This window comes from Etheostoma cragini, chromosome 2 (genome assembly GCF_013103735.1).
Source record: "Etheostoma cragini isolate CJK2018 chromosome 2, CSU_Ecrag_1.0, whole genome shotgun sequence".
Lineage (NCBI taxonomy): Eukaryota > Metazoa > Chordata > Actinopteri > Perciformes > Percidae > Etheostoma > Etheostoma cragini.
In genome coordinates this window covers 22,109,220-22,125,794 of record NC_048408.1, presented here as the reverse complement: position 1 = coordinate 22,125,794, position 16,575 = coordinate 22,109,220, and the positions used below count along the sequence as shown (strand labels likewise).

The following is a 16,575-nucleotide window of genomic DNA, read 5'->3' as shown; positions in this document are numbered from 1 at the left end:
TAAAGTTCTTACATATAAATCAATGTGTGGTCAGGCGCCTGTTTATGTCTCTGTTTATACACTAGCCTACTAACAGGTCCCTCAGGTCTTCTAACCAGGGACTACTGGTGGTCCCACGCACTCATCTGAAAACTAAAGGGGACCGTTCCTTAGCAGTAGTATCTGTGGAACGCCGTTCCTATTAACTTACATTCTGCAACCTCGGTTGACGCTTTTAGAAAGCAGCTGAAGACACACTTGTTTCAACTCGCTTTTGTCACGTTTGTAATTTGGGAGTTTTAGCCTTTTAATCTTTTACCTTTATTGGTATTGTATTTGTTTTGCTTTCTTATTTTCTGTTTTGTATCCTACTGTATTCTAACAAATGTTTATTGTGTGAAACACTGTGACAATGTCTGTAAAGTATAAGGTGTTATATATCATATACATTATTTTATAGCTACTACAATTTGTGGCACTCACTATATTATCGGATACTCCACCTCAGCCGCTCCTCCTGCAGATACATAATCAATACATTTAGATCTAATCTAGTCTCAAGATTTGTTGAAATTTATCATTGAATAATAACTAGAGAAAGGAAATACAAGCCTGGTTTGGCATGAAAAAACGGTTTCAGATGCAGTTGCACTGGTCAACACTAGAGGGCACAGAGACAGTAAATAAAAACTTTGCATTGGTACAGTATGATATCAAACGCAATGTATTATAAATTAATGTGTGCATATGAGCACAACACACTGAATCTGATCTCCTGGGTGAAAGACTCTTTAGTCCGTTTGTTTCAAAAGCATTTTAGAAACATAATTACCTGTTTACCTGCAATTTTGTTCTTTACATTCATATGAATAAAACAAGGCCAAACCAGTTGTTGTCTGAAGTAAAGAAAAATTTAATAAGTGACAATGGTTTTTTTTATTCATTTTTGGTCATTATTTAAAGTTAAAAGAAAAAATACATAATAAAATTGTAGTTTAACATCTAAAAATGACTACATGCTTTTTTGTCATTTTTTTTCTTCTTTTTTTAATTCTTTGAAATAAAATGATGAATCTGATTCAAGGCCACATACAGGCCCTAAACCTTCATACAGTGATACACTATTCACTGTAGGTGAAGTAGTACATTAAAAAAAGGTTCTGTCATTTATTTACCTTTTAAAAACAAAAATAAAGAAAATGGTGTATAGTAAAAAGAAAAAAAAAGAAAAGAAGTAGGTGTCACACATTACATTCGTAAAGTGGAGGGGTTAAAAAGAATGTGTGGGAGAGATGTTAGAAAGGATCAGCATCACAAAGAAAACAAAAGAAAGTTGCAGAGTTTTGGTAATGCTCTGTTTGGCTGGAGGTCTACAGTCTGGGTTGTATTAGTCGGAGGAGCAGGATGGGAAGGTGGAGCATCTTCTGGAGGTGATGTAGTTCTTGCTTCCTGTTGCTCTGGGTAAGGGAAGATGGGACGAGGAATCACTGCTGTCCTGCCAGCCGCCATCAACCTACAGAAACAGACATTCAGAGTGGTACGTACAGGGTGTTAGCTGTAAAAAAAAACAAATACACCCTCAGATCCACTGACTCGGCCTATTTTGTATCCACTTTCACTGGATTTGTATTTACTTTGATAATCTTACTATTCACAGAATTCTAAAGTGTCCTCCTGAATTCTGGATCGTAATGTAAGTGAGAGAACTCCTTTATGTCTTATAACTGAAGAAAAACATTCAGCAATTCATACATTTTTATGGCAAGGACAGTGGCAAACTTTACCTACTAACACATTCACTAACAACAGAAAAACACGGACCAACATCCATCCGGTTGGAAGGTTTGGTCTGAATTTCTCTGGATTTTGTAAATTAAGTCTATGAATGAACATTTTGTTTTCTTGATTTATGGATTCTTTCTTACAGTTGTAGATATTGGACACATTATGCCATTAACCTTAACCCCGTTGGACGAAGAGGGGGAATCAGCAAGAAATTGATCATCACCTCCACTCAGAGCTTTCATCGTAGCCTACGTAATGGGCCTGATGCTGTGCGCTGGTGTGCGTCGAGCCGGCGTGTGTGTGTGTGTGTGTGTGTGTGTGTGTATGGGTAGTGTGTGATAGAGTGACGGCGATTAGCTTTGGAGCGAGTACCCACTCTAGAGTCATAGTGAGAGAAACAAAGTGTCTCCCCTGTGCTTTGTGTCCAAGGTAGGAAATCTGTAGCAGGAAAAGTTAACCCTCTCTTTGATTTCATGTTGTTTATGGAGAAGGAGAACCGGAAAAGGAGTGGGGGGAAATGCAACGCTACCAAGCCACGACCGAGCGACAGGCATCGCTGCAACGTGTAGTTACATTTTTGGAGAGGTGCACGTCGGGCTACGGCGCAGGGTCCAGCGTGGACGCATCGGGGTCTGTGGGGGTTTGCCGTCGATTTGACGCACAACCATAAAAGCCTTAATCCTAACCCCAACACAGTATTAACCCTTGACATATATTAAAAATAATTGTGATGCTAATTTTGGTCATTTAACCTCCAAAAAATAGCTAAAAAGACACCGTCACCTGTAGTGCAGCATATGGATGGGGAACTACATTGATGGGGTCTACAAAACCACATGCTAACACACGTAAAGGTTGTTACCATGACTACTCAGAAGGACAGTGTGTAAATATAGCAACAGTGTGTAACTATAGCTACTTACATGGACACAGAGCGGATCCTCATAACCTCCCGTCAGGAGTGTAACACGGGGCTGGGTATCCTCCTGTTGGCATACAGGAAACACACATTTTAATACTTCAACCAACATGGCTGCTTTTAGGCATGTACAAGTTAGGTGGTCAACTAGGCTGGCATCAGCTGAAGGGACACCAACGAGTAGGAACAATTGTTTTTGTCATTTTTTTCAGTCATTAAATTTACTTTCAAAGTCAGTCCAATGTGTTGCTGAACCCACATTTCATTGTTAAATAAACCCGATGGTCATCCGGCATTAGTCATCTGATTTGGAGAGTTGTCTGCAGACTGACTCTATATGGAAACCGTTTAATGATGGCTAAAGCTCACATTCATATCATGAATTCAAATGGCACCTTGTTTTGATATTTCAATTTGTCGAATACCTTAGTTATGTGCCGAGATGCCCGTTTATTCTTTAAATGATGACACTGTTCTTCATCAAGTAATGTTCTCTTTCACATTCAGGGCTCCAGAACCTTTATTAGAACTCCCCTTCACTGAGACGTTTGACATGTGGTCGCTAGGCGTCGTGTTGGGGAACATGAGGTTTGGTTCTTGCGGTGAGCACTCTACTACCGCTCATCATCACTTTCTATAACATTTCCAAACGTTATTTCCTCCTCAACATTCATATGTGTACGATTAAACAGATACGTTTAAGTCAGAGTTATCTTTAAAGCCATCTTCTCCTTCTTTAAGATACATGAAAGGAATCGGATAAAAACAGGATTTATGTTGACCACGGGAGGTATGAGTGTGTGTGTGTACCTGAGTTTGGTGTGGCTGGGGAGTTGGCTTGGCTTGCCTGTGAAGATACACTGGCAGCGTCCACAGCTGTCTTCACAGCGTACCGGTTAGCTTCCTCCTGCAACTTTGCAACGTTCCTCTTATACCGAATCCTCTTGTTTCCAAACCAGTTGGCCACCTGGTAGAGTGACAGGTAAAAACAGAAGCAAGACAGAAAAGTCAAAACTATAAACTATATCCAAGTAATACAATATAAATGTGTGCTTTATCAATTTTCTACATGTTCAAATTCTGTTTTTCCTAGTGTGGCTTTGACTTTCTGACCTGAGAAACGGTAATAGAACACTTCCTGGCCAGGTCTTCCTTGGCCTCCTCACTGGGGTATGGGTTTGCCAGATGGGAGTAAAAATATGTATTCAAAATTTCTGCCGCCTGCTTGCTGAAGTTTCTTCGTTTCCGCCTGACAGAAAAGGAGCGATTTCAACAATTAACCATGAGCAAATACTCACGATGTTGCAAGTACAGGGTCACATACACTGGAAGACACTGAAAGTTAAGAGGAGGCAGGAAAATAAATCATTGAAAAAACCCACCTGGCATCCAGGAACCTGGAGCGTAGGATCATGACAGCTTCACATGTGCTCTGCTTTAGTTGCATCTGGATAGTGCTGAACTTGCGGTGGATTATTCCCACCATTCGCTCAATCTCTTTGGGTGAGATGGGCCGTGTACGGGACTGTTCCCTCAGCAGGTTCATCACGTGGTCAGTGAATTCATTGCATGCCTGTATGGGAGGAGGGGTGAGTAGGTCAGGTACGAAGGTGAGGGAGAGGGGAAAAGACATAATTCAAACAAACTCAAATCCACTTAAGCTTATCAAAACCTTCGGATTTTACATCCCATTGACTGCACCTCTGGCCAAAGCGCTAGCGGGATCCATAACTTTGCTTCTCTGGCATCCCAAAAGCTAAATATTATATTCAGAAAAACCTTCCAGTACTCAGTCCTGAGTGGCTCAGTCGTATGGTAAGCAGTCATAAAATATGAAATCTATGACATGATGAGTCAAGCATTGTTTCACGACAGAGTAATTTAAAAATTTGAACGTAACTGCAACATGCAAATATTCTGTAATTATTACAATAAACAGTTTTAAAATCATGAAGTGTCCCATTAGCTTTGCGGAAAATTGTCCAACACTTCCTACTCTAAACAAAGATCACACCTGTTGGTATTTCTCCAGCTCAGCGTGGTACATCCGTCGTATTTGAGCGAGCTTCTCTTTGTACTCGCTGTGTTCTACGTTCCCCTCGCTAGGTGACCCTCCGGCAGCCGCGGCAACCACTGCCGCCGCAGCGGAGGCGCCGCTCCTCTCCGGACCCGCTACCCCCTCCGCTAACAGCATGTTGTCCAGTCGCAGGAATTGCGGGTCTGGGCTGTCTTCTTCTTGGACGCCTCGGATGCTTAGGGCTGTGCAGATGGATAGAAACAGTCACAAACACATCAGGTGTAATTTTCTTTTAACTGATTAGGGCTGCACAATTAATCGAATTGTAATCACAATCACGACTTTGGCTTCCCAGGATCAAATTTGCGTAATCGAGTGATATTTTAAATGCGTCATTCCGTTCATAGATTTGCAAAGCCAATCTACCGCCCCGTAAACCACTGTCTAATCATGTGCCAGACAGAGTTGTTGCTCATACGTCGGTCACAAGGTTTACCAGTTTACCAGTAAACGCAACATTTTGTCCCGTCTGTGTTGTTTTTCAGACAACAGCAGTTACCAGTGCCAGTTGGTGCTAGTTAGTGTCTGTTAGCTCACAGAGCTCTAGAACGAAGCAATGTTGTTTATATGGCTATGGTTTAATTTTGCGTTACAAGACCCATTTCTTCTGTAAAGCCGTGCCTGTGTTTGGATCTCTCCTCTACTCTCTCTCCGCGCAGCCCCGCCCCGCCCCGCCCCGCCCCCCCCATTAACTCACACACGGCTCCCCAGCAACAACGACACAGCGCCAACATCGCTGGTCCACACTTCTGACATTTGTCCACAGTTTTAATTGTTATTAACGCTCCTGTTAAGCATGAGAGGCAAACCTGTGTTTGTACCAGTGTTTCCGGAGGTCTATTGCAGCGAACACAACAAAAAACACAGAAGCTATTGAATGCAACTAACTTAAGTTTGTAGAGTAATAGCGTGTGAGACGGACCTGGGCGAGAGATGTGACCCATGGCCAGAATATTCTAGTTCATAAGAATGCAGCGCAATGACGATACAGACATTTCATACACACAACGTGTGCAACTCTGCTGACCTCGTACTGGACCCATTCATAATGAGTCAGCCGTCACTCTTTGAGTAAGCCTAGCATACGTCCATCGCACTCCCCCTCTATCCCTAGCGCTTTTAATCAGTTATTGTTGAAATCAAGTGAAGGAACTTTCTCAGAGATTCATTTTTTTTTTTAAATATATCCTAGGCTATTTATTTCAGGTAATTTTCATTTACAGGTGTTGCAGCTGTATGTAGTATGTACAACATTCAACTTCAATATAAGAGGAGTGTAGCATAGTATAGATGTGAACGTAGTTATAAATAGACTATGTGACAATAAAATTAGTTTTGGTTAAAATCAGAAATAAATTGTGATAATTAATCATGAACACAATATTGATCAAAATAATCATTTTGGCCATAATCGTACAGCCCTACCTCTGATGTACTCAATTCATCAGCAGCCTGTTTCAGTATGTTAAACTCAAATTTCCTAATAGTTATTTTAAATAATTAGCAGCTTCTTTGCAGTTTTCATCTTATTTTTTAACATTATTTCAATAAATGCTGCATTTTGATTTGAAGCACAAACATATTAATGCTGTGAATCTAATCTGTGACAAATAAATGAAAGAATCAAAGAAAACCAGGTGTTGCTAGAAAAACATGGTTTGTTTTTTCTCTTTTTTATGTAAAACGTTTGCATATGTGTGTGTGTGTGTGTGTGTGTGTGTGTGTGTGTGTGTGTGTGTGTGTGTGTGTGTGTGTGTGTATGTGTGTGTGTGTGTGTGTGTGTGTGTTTTAAGATTATGGTTCAGTTCACTGCCAGCATAAAGCACTAGCTCACAATACAAGATCCACAGCAAACAAAAGTTCCACTCTATAGTCAGATTCTTTTATTTTGCTCCTTTTTTTCTCTGAAATGTCCAATAATAGCATGTCCTAACAGAAGATTCAAAATCATTTTCATAAAAGTATCAATGATCTGCTAGGCGCTCAAGAAACAAGCCAAGGTTTTTAATCTTGTATGCTCTAGACAATTTTCTTTTCTTGTGTAGCGACAGCTGGCTAATGGCCTTAAGGTGGTAATGATAGTGAAACTCCATAACCTTTAAAAGAATCAAGGTTTCCCACATCAAATCAAATGTATACTACAGCTGAACTTTAGTAAACTTCAGAGAAAACATTGTTCAACTGCCCGGGAAGAGATGGCAATATGAATACTGGATGACAGAAGACATTGGTTGGAGACAGTCAGGAAATCAGGTCTTTAGTGGTGTCTGTACACTGGGGCAATTGGAGTGCGAGAGAAAAAGAAGAGGCAGCATCAGAGTCCCACATAAGAAAAAAAACCACTGCCAGGAGGGATGCTTAGGAAAAACAGTAGCTGTTGCTATGGTAGTGATGCCAGCTTTTCTTGGCATCCCCATGCCAAGGAAAACCAGCCACACATACACAAGCTTCTTTACACACACACACACACACACACACACACACACACACACACACACACACACACACACACACACACACACACACACACACACACACACACACACACACACACACACACACACACACACACACACACACACACACACAGCTGTTAATTAACGCCAGCTCTTAAGGAGCGACTAAAGACCCAGTGAAAAATTAGGGCTCATTTGAGAGGTCGTTAATTTGCACAGCTATGCAAATTAGGTGGCAATTACAAGGTAGTTCCAGAGATCACATTCATAATCTCACAACGAGGGCAATGACAGCCTGTGCATCTGGCTAACAAAATCCAGACAGACACACATCTATAAACACTAACACTCTGTGATGTCCTCTAATTTTGCCAAGAGTTACTAGTAATTTCCCAAACCATATTAGAGAACTGTAATATGGTTATTATGTGAAATATGGATGTCACATTGCATCCAAATATGAGTATACTGCACCTAACACACTGATGTGCCAGATTAACACTGGCTTCATGTCCCACTCAGAATAGAATATAAGGTCTCTCTCCTCACCCACCAGTGCCTTCACGGAAATGCCTCCCTTTACCTACAGGAACTCCTCACCCGCCAGAACTCCTCACGCACCCTCTGGTCTGCAACCACAAACACCCTCCAACTCCCCAGAACCCAGCTCTGCAACATGGGTGATGGGGCCTTTTTGTGGAACACCCTCCCTGAACACCACAGACGTTTTTAAACAAAACCTCATACAGTGGGGCTCAAAGGTTTGGGTCCCCCAGGTAAACATTTGTATTAATGTGCATAAAGAAGCCCAAACAATATGTAAAAATCTCCAAAAAGGCATCAAATGACAGATTAAACATTTGCATAATATGTCACAGAAAGTTAGATTTTATTTTGATCATTTACACTGTCAGAATTACAGAAAACAAAAAACTGGCATCTGCAAAGGTTTGGGCACCCTGCAGAGTTAATACCTTGTACTTCCCCCTTTGGCAAGCATCACAGCTTGTAAACGCTTCATGCAGCCAGCCAAGAGTCTTCCAATTCTTGTTTGAAGTATCTTCGCCCATTCTTCCTTAAAAAAAAAAGTCTTCCAGTTCTTTGAGAATTTTGGGCTGTCTGTCACACACTGCTCTTTTAAGGTCTAGCCATAGATTTTCAAATATGTTGAGGTCAGGAGATTGTGAAGGCCATGGCAATTCCTTCAGTTTACGCCTCTTGATGTAATCCACCCTGGATTTTGAGGTGTGTTTAGGATCATTATCCTTTTGTAGAAGCCATCCTCTCTTTAACTTCAGCTTTTTAACGATGGGATCAAGTTAGAGCCCAAAATTTGCTGAGATTTAACTGAAACCATTTTTCCTTCTACTGGTGAAATGTTCCCTGGGCCACCGGCTGCAATACAACCCCAAAGCATGATTAACAGTTGGACAGAGGTTTTTTTCATTCTATGCCCTTTCTATTCCAAACGCACCTTTGCTCTTTCCGGCCAAAAAGTTCTATTTTAACCTCATCGGTCCACAGAACTTGTTTCCACAATGCATCAGGCTTGTCTATATGTTCATTTGCAAACTTCAAACGCAGATTTTTTGTGGTGAGGACATAGAAGAGGTTTTCTTCTGATGACTCATTATAGTGGAATGGTGTACCACAACTCCAGTGTCTGACAGGTTTTTCTCGATGGAACTTGGGTTTTGACTTGCTTTTCTCACAATCCTGCGAGCTGTTCTGATATTTTTCTTGGTCTTCCAGATCTTGCTTTAACTTCCACTGCTTCTGATGATGGCCATTTCTTAATTACATTCCGAACAGAAGATATTGGCATCTGAAAACGCTTTGCTATCTTCTTGTAGCCTTCTCCTGCTTTGTGAGTGACAACTATTTTCAGTTTCAGTTATCAAGACAACTGCTTAGAAGAATCCATGGTGCTGATTGTTGGGGCCGGGTCAGATGAGTCTGGGCATTTAAAACCTCAAGATTGACATCACCGGAAAGTGTAAATGATGGAAATAAAATCTAACTTTTTGTGACATATTATACAAATGTGTAATCTGTCATTTGATGTCTTTTGTAGATTTTTCCATCTTTTCTTGGCTTCTTTATGCACATTTATAAAAAAATTTAGCTGGGGTGCCCAAACTTTCGAGCCCCACTGCACATATTTTCAAGAAAGCTTTTACTAAATGTATTTTATAGACTTTCCACTTACCTATTTATTTACCTTGATCCTTTTATATTTTAATGTTTGACTTTTTTTGTTGATTAATTGCATTATTATACGCTATGTAGCACTTTGAGATTGCTAAAATGTAACGTGTAATACAAATAAAATGTATTACTATTAATTCAACAACGCTAAGTCATATGTGCTCGTAGCCTGCCTGGCAGGTGCAACTGTGCAAGTGTCTTTCCTAATGTGGGATCACACACCATAAAGCAGATCCACCCGTTTCTCAGAAGTAAGGACTAAGAGGGACAATTACCAGTTTAGAAAGAAGCACTTCTCCACATCTGCATTACCCCTTTTGCTACCTTTCTTTGTTTCTACATCCAACAACCCAACCCCTCTCTTTTGCGGTCTCATCTTTCCCTAATTTAAATTTCTCTTTTATTGCTTCTCTGGAAGGTCATCTTGTGAGCCCAGATGACGTATTTGAGTAAAGTGGAAAGTCAGAGAGAAAATGTGAGGACAAGTAACATTGGAAAAAGGGAGGTTGACGGAAACCTACACCGTTAAAAAGGGAATTTCATTTACTGAAACTGTGACATTTACATTCAGTTTATTGAGTGTACTGAGAGATGTTTATTTTGTCCACCATATTTTTTATCAGGTAGAGGCCAGAAGCCTTAGTATAATGAAACTAAATTCAACAGCACCAAAGTAGAGCCAACAAATGGACCATTTATTTGAATTGAAAACTGAACATGATTTCAAGCAGGTAGGATCGAAAGCAGCACGGTTGTATCAGACTGCCTCTGTTTTAACTGGATGTACCTAATAAAAAGGCAACAGAGTGTATAAAAAGATACAATAGAAAAAAGTAAAAGTGGGAAAGACAGCAGCAGAGTAGATGAGAGATAAGCAGAGACAACTATATTCAAAGAGGGACGGGCCTCATTACTGTTAATTACTCGATAATTAGTCCAGAGTTTGGGCCAGCCTTCCAGATTTCCCAACAACACACACGCTCACACACAACTCACAAGATACTGAGATGAGCTGTAGTCAATGATGCCTCGTGGACCAGAGCGAGTAAATCCCGCTTTGTGAGCCCGGTTGGGTGGCAAACTGTCCCCCACTGAGAAACTGTTTGTAGTGAAGGTTGACAGGACTCCGGGGTCTGGAGATTATCAACTGTCTGCCAATCCATGAAACACAACCATTACTGCCTCCCCCTCCGACTCATCCATCAATCTGCCCCTCCCTTGCTCTTGTCATTTGTTATGTTTTCTTACTTTGTCTCTGTACTATTTTGTGCGTTGTAATGCTCTCCAAAATTCCCAGAAAATTTCAATAGCATAAAATTGGGCAGCCATATCCAGAGAAGGATGCAGGGAGCATAGATTTAAAATGGTTTTAAATCTATGGCAGGGAGCCCATAGCACAATAAAACAGCAGTGCTTTGAACTGTCGCTGTCATGTGAGGAGTTATTTTAATGGTTCTTACTTGAGACGGAGATGAAGAGAACGAGACACTGACAGCAGAAAGAGGGAGGCAGCACAAGTTTGGTTGAGGCAAAGAGAGAGAGAAAGAGAGTGAGAGAAATGAATAATATATGTTCTAAAATTCCACAATAGTTTAGATATGCGGACTCTGGGAAGCCCCAAATCAGTGTGAAGGAGTAACAACACAACAATAGAAACTGTGTTGAAAAATAACTCAAGAAACTGACCATGGATTCAAAACACATTTGGCCATTTATAACAGATTATTGCTTAAAGTTAGCCGGGTAACAAGACAAATCTGCAGGCTCATGTTTTGTTTTCTCTGGCAGACACGCCTGGGCCGCCTCTCGTTCAGACAGATTTCCAGCCAACCAGTCAGGCTGGGCCAATCCAAACCGTTTATCTCATGTGGGGAGGGTAGCTCATCCCGTGTGTTGTCGTGATTGCTCGTAGTGTTATCCCATTGCGTGCAGTGAGATTTTCAAACGCACGCTTGGTGCCTCTCCTCAAAATGGCCAACTTTCAATACTCAATGCCAGACTCTTAATCCTTTCAGATTTGGGTCTGGGTTTCCAGGATATCATGCTGCTGTAAATGTCCACTAGAGCACCAAATGTGTGTTAATCAAAGCTGAACATAAAATGTGTGTGGGTAACTTTTGGCAAAAAACTACAGTGCCCCGCTAATTTATATAAATTACTTCTTTTTTTTTAACTGAAACTATGTTTGTGACCTGTTTTTAAAGATGCATGTCTTCAGTATGAACAAATGGGCTTGGGCCTGAATGCCACAGAGAGAATCCCGAAAGTACTGACACTGAAACATTGCCGGTTTTGAAGTTTTCATGGGATTTGTTGACAGTAAAAGCTATAGAATAATACCCACCGTGTCTTTTGATCATCTTTACAATTAAGAAGAGGAAGATTTCTGGCTGAGAGGGTTAACTGTCAACGTTCCCACATTCATAACAGAGCTAAGCACGGACTGAAATGCATGAAACCAAGATCAAAGCACATTGGCCGCGTGTACCCATTCACGCCAAAGGAAAAGCTCTTTTTGGGTCAAGGCTGTGGTGTGAGAGATATACAACTGAGCTAAAAAGGCTGTTAGAGTTTAAAAAAAGCTGAATGACAGTGAGTAGGTGAGACAAGTAGTTGCCTTGGAAACTCTACAGCAGGAGGGGTCCTGCTGCCAACCTCATGGGTTCCCGTTTCCAAGCTGTGTGAATGAAATGAGGTAATAACAAGGACCGCTTTGTAGCTCTCACTTCTCTACATTTTGTGTGTGAAAGAGTTCTCCACTCAAAAGCCAAGTAAAGATGATTTCCTTCCAGGTAAAACACAAATTTGGGCCCTTTACTGTAAATTCAAAGGCTGCATCAGTGGGGTGGGATTGAATGTCAGGATCCAATATTTAGGTTTAAAATCTTTATAACAACCACCCTGCTACTATTCATTTTATGTGGCCAGCACACATTCTTAATGACAACAACCCAGACTAGTGGGATAAACTAGACTACAGCGTAGTTTCATCAGACTTTGGTGCTATAAGCTACACATGGCTGTAGTCTACCAGTAAACAGAGTAAAAGTACTAGAGATTGCTAACCGAAAACTTAACAAGTCACCTCGGCCATCTAACTGCATTTAACCCATCTACGAGACAAAAAAGGAGAGTTCTTTAGGAATTTGGTTCAATTTAGCAAGGTCTAATTCTTCTTCCATGTCAGCTAGTATTGGCAGTGTGTTGTCCAGAGACAAGGACACGGTCTGGGAATATCTGGGAAGATGCCAACAGCAGTGACAGCTGATCGAGTCAGAGTTAAAAGTTTGCAATGTCGGAACAAACTCAGCAAAGGCATCTGGCTAATTTAATGTGATACTTCAAAATGCATGTGTAAATAGAAACACTACTACGTATTTATCCTTTCTCCTTAAAAGCCCTTATCTTCATATTCTCAATTAATCAAATGATCCTGAACTACAAACATGGTTGCACTGAAAGAGTAAAAAAAAAAAGCATATCCTTATCAACAAGGCTTTTTCTTCGCCGGCTGATGTGACTAAAGACAAGGAAGCAAATGGACAACTTACCTGTCCTTTCTTTGATCTCACACAGGACACTGAAGAGGGCGGGCTTCATTCTGTGGCAATTCAAAGCATGCTTCCTTTTATGGAAAATAAAAGACAGAGAGGCAGATATTGTGAATTACAAACCATCTTTAGTAGGCGTTATGCACTGACATCCATCAACAATGGTCATGTAGATGCATTGCATGTTAGTGCTGAAAAGACTGGATTCAGATGAGTGAGTATGCACCCAGACCTGTTCGAGCCTTTGACTGAAAACCAGCCTGATCACATACTGCAGCTGTCTAACCCAACTGGAATCACTCACCTTAGTGAAGCAAACAAGAGAAACCACTGAATGCAAAATCGTGCAGAAACTTCAAATCGAAGTGGAAGTCTGGAGTCCACATGCAATAGGGATGGCCAAAATAGTCAACATTGCAATATAATGTCACACAGTTTTCTAGGATGCAAAAATTGATAATCTGACACCAGTATTGTGACAGTTTTTGTTACATTACTGGGGCATGGATATTTTATTCTTTTCCTGGATACATTTGATCTGAAATGTGCTGTTTTCTGGCCAAGTTATAATTATTTGAATTTGTAGCTCCTTTCAAACGTCCATGTTGCTTGTAAAACCTCAGTGCAACTTGGTATGGCATGTTTTATCTCAGCTTGTTATAAAACTCTGTATGTAACACTAATGTGAAACACTAAGCAGATCAAGAGAGAAATAAAAACAGACAATGCATTACAATAATATATGGCTGGACTAATATAAACTATGCTTATCTGTCTGTTCTCTTTTTAAGAGAATAATAATAAAATCAGGAGTAACACAAATCCTAACCTGGATTCTTTTGTAGCACAGATAATGTGATTATAATTAGTTTTACTGTGTATCGCAGTATTGCCTCGGTGTAATACGGTAGTATTGTGTGGTGAGTTATAAGAGTTGGCCAAAATAATTGAACTTATCACAAAATTAGTAAGACTTTCCCCTTTCAGTGTATGTATAGCGATGTTGCAAATGTAAAAAAAATCATATAAACAATCATCCAAGTGATGCTAAAACCAGTGAACTGCATTCCACTGTTAAACTTTACTTTAATCCAACACCAATATGTACAACTCATTTGTTAATTCTAGTTGTGGGATGCTAACATGACAAACATTGAATAATATAAAATAATCACCCAGCCCTATGAGTTATGTGTGATTGCAAGCCCTAGTATGGAGTGCCATCGGCTTTATATTCAGTGGTGTTGATAAGGCCTGTGGGGTGAAAGGTGGTGATGCACAACTGGAGAGGGGCACCAACATTCCAGCTGTATTGTGCATGTGGGGGGTGTTATTACAGTGTATTAGTGTGTAAGACCATGCACGTTTGAGGGGAAACTGTGATACTGTGTTGATGACTTCCCCCATGTGCAGACCCAAATCCAACTCTTAAACATGTTCTGCCTTCTATCAGGCCTTATCTCGTCATGTTATTACCTGGCCTGGGCCTCATCCAGACTCTCATCTGTGATGACCATGATCTGCTGGAGGATGTCGCCGATGTCCTGCTGCTGCGGCTGACCGAGGTTGTGATGTTTCCTTATGTTGTCAGGATCACCCACATCCTCATGAGACAGTCCAGTAAGTCCAATATGACCCAACATCATGCGGGCCTGGTCCTCCATGTCTACAATGTGGCTCTTATTGTGGAGGGAGAGATGGGAGGAGGAGAATCACTGCAAAAGGGGTTTCCTTCTCCAACTTTCAGCACTTTGAAAAACGAGAGGTTGAAAAGTTTCCCATAAAAAAGATACAGGGCTCAAAACCGAGAGAAATGTTGCCTCCGCCGGAGCTGCCTGTTTGTCTTGGTCTGAGTAACAAAGGAAAAGAGACAGAAGTGCAGCGACCTTAGCATTTAGGCTACTTATCTGAAGAAAACGAGAACACGCTACAAAACTAATGCTCTAGAAACTGGGGTTCTTCTTTGGCATGGGAGGGTACGCCTCACAAAATAGCAGCCTTTAGTGAGATACTGTTGTTTTTTGAGTAGCCTGACGCGCGTACGACGTCTTTGCTTCCCCCAAAAAAGACAAGAAAGGCTCCAGACAATAACCAAAACTGGCTTGTTACTAAGCTCGTTCCGTTTTTAAGAGGCTGTTCTGCTCTTGCGTGTTAAATAGTGGTCTGAGCGGTGCTATAGCTATATCTAATGACCCGGGAGCCCCTTTGATGTCGTCGTCGTCTCCGCCTGCTCTCCTTTTATCCATGAGTCCCGTAACGTTATAGGCTACTGCTCGGTAATTAAAAGTGAGAACCAACACAGTCACCAAAAAGACGGTCCAGGAAAGATATTCCCGAGTGACTTGATCTACTTGGTTCCGTCCACGGCCCACACAGTCAGGTTTGTACCCTTTAGTTTTTGCTTATTGCTGTTTTCTTTCCGTGTACGGCTGTTGTCCCACTCCTCCCAGAAAAACACCACGGACTGAGCAATGCCGTCCTACATCAAAATACACAGGATGAGAAAAGACTACTTCCGCTCAAACATTTCATACTAATAGACCTTAACCCGATTAAAGGCGTATGACGACTATTAAATCAATAGTCAAGCCATGTTTTATATCCATCCAAATATATATATATATATATATATATTTTTTTTTTTTTTACAGCACAGGCCTATAGGCCTACAACAATGCAAAGTACCAAAACACACACATGTCCAATCCCTGGTGCTGTCAAACTGTATTTTTGGAACAGATGACAGACAGCCTACCAGCTTGTGTATAACCTTGTAAAAATGCAGTTTGTCCTTCTGAAGGGGCTGGTAGCATTGTTATTGGCCTTTGTTTTACATTTGGTGCCAGTTTCCCTCTGGATCCATGGCCTTTTTTTCTACTGGTTATAATTCAATAGCCTTCCCATCTGTATTGTTAAAATGTTAGTTATATATATTGTATGATGTGAAATGTGTCTAATAGAGCAGAGCTTCTAAAAGACAAGAGGTGTCTGGAATCTTCCACAGACTTGTCCTGGAGGTGAGCAGCAACATGATTTTAATGCGTGCCTGAATACCATGCTCACTGAAATCCAAAGAGCTGCAGAACATTTATAAAACTCAAATGTTCTAGAACATTATCTAGAACGATGCATGCCACCATGCAAAATCCATAAACCTACAAAGAAATTACAAAGTGGTTTTAAAATGGCAATAGTCATATTCAAGCATTTTAGTAGGTGGACTTTTATTTTGAAAGCAACTGTGATTAAAATCCGGCCTCTTTCTGGCTTTTTCTGGTTCCCTTGACGCAGCTCTCCATCAGTATGTCGGCGGGCTCTGGGGAATTCTGCAGTTTGATTTGAAACCGCGAGGAGGCCATCATTTCACCATGGAAACAATGTTGTTGATGTTGATGCCACCAATACTAAGTGTGTGTGCGTGTGTGTGTGCGTGTGTGCGTGTGTGTGCGCGTGTGTGTGTGTGTGTGTGTGTGTGTGTCAGGACGTCCTAGGCCTACCTAAAGGTACCCTGTTCTTAGCAGAGAAGGCATATTGGTGCAATGACCTCATCGTACTGTAAAGTATTGTCTATAATTAAATTATATTTCTGTAAGACGCTAT

General features: G+C 40.9%; 1 protein-coding gene across 1 annotated transcript; it reads right to left on the bottom strand.

The window, feature by feature from the left end:
- Positions 1 to 896: 896 nt before the first annotated feature.
- LOC117958296 (pre-B-cell leukemia transcription factor 1-like) lies at positions 897 to 15,463 on the bottom strand. Its single transcript, XM_034894627.1, has 8 exons — positions 14,452 to 15,463; positions 12,976 to 13,049; positions 4,698 to 4,942; positions 4,066 to 4,256; positions 3,797 to 3,932; positions 3,494 to 3,650; positions 2,688 to 2,750; positions 897 to 1,492 (listed from the first exon to the last, which is right to left on the bottom strand). The coding sequence occupies exons 1-7, from the start codon at positions 14,637 to 14,639 to the stop codon at positions 2,707 to 2,709; spliced, it is 1,035 nt and encodes a 344-aa protein (XP_034750518.1). The 5' UTR covers positions 14,640 to 15,463; the 3' UTR covers positions 897 to 1,492; positions 2,688 to 2,706.
- Positions 15,464 to 16,575: the final 1,112 nt, after the last annotated feature.

Coding starts and splice junctions, on each gene's coding strand:
- LOC117958296 (XM_034894627.1), bottom strand. CDS start 14,639: ATGGAGGACCAGGCCCGCATGATGTTGGGTCATATTGGACTTACTGGA. Junction 13,050..14,451: donor CTGGATGAGGCCCAGGCCAG/GTAATAACATGA, acceptor TTTCCATAAAAG/GAAGCATGCTTTGAATTGCC. Junction 3,933..4,065: donor TCCAGGTTCCTGGATGCCAG/GTGGGTTTTTTC, acceptor CTTTTCTGTCAG/GCGGAAACGAAGAAACTTCA.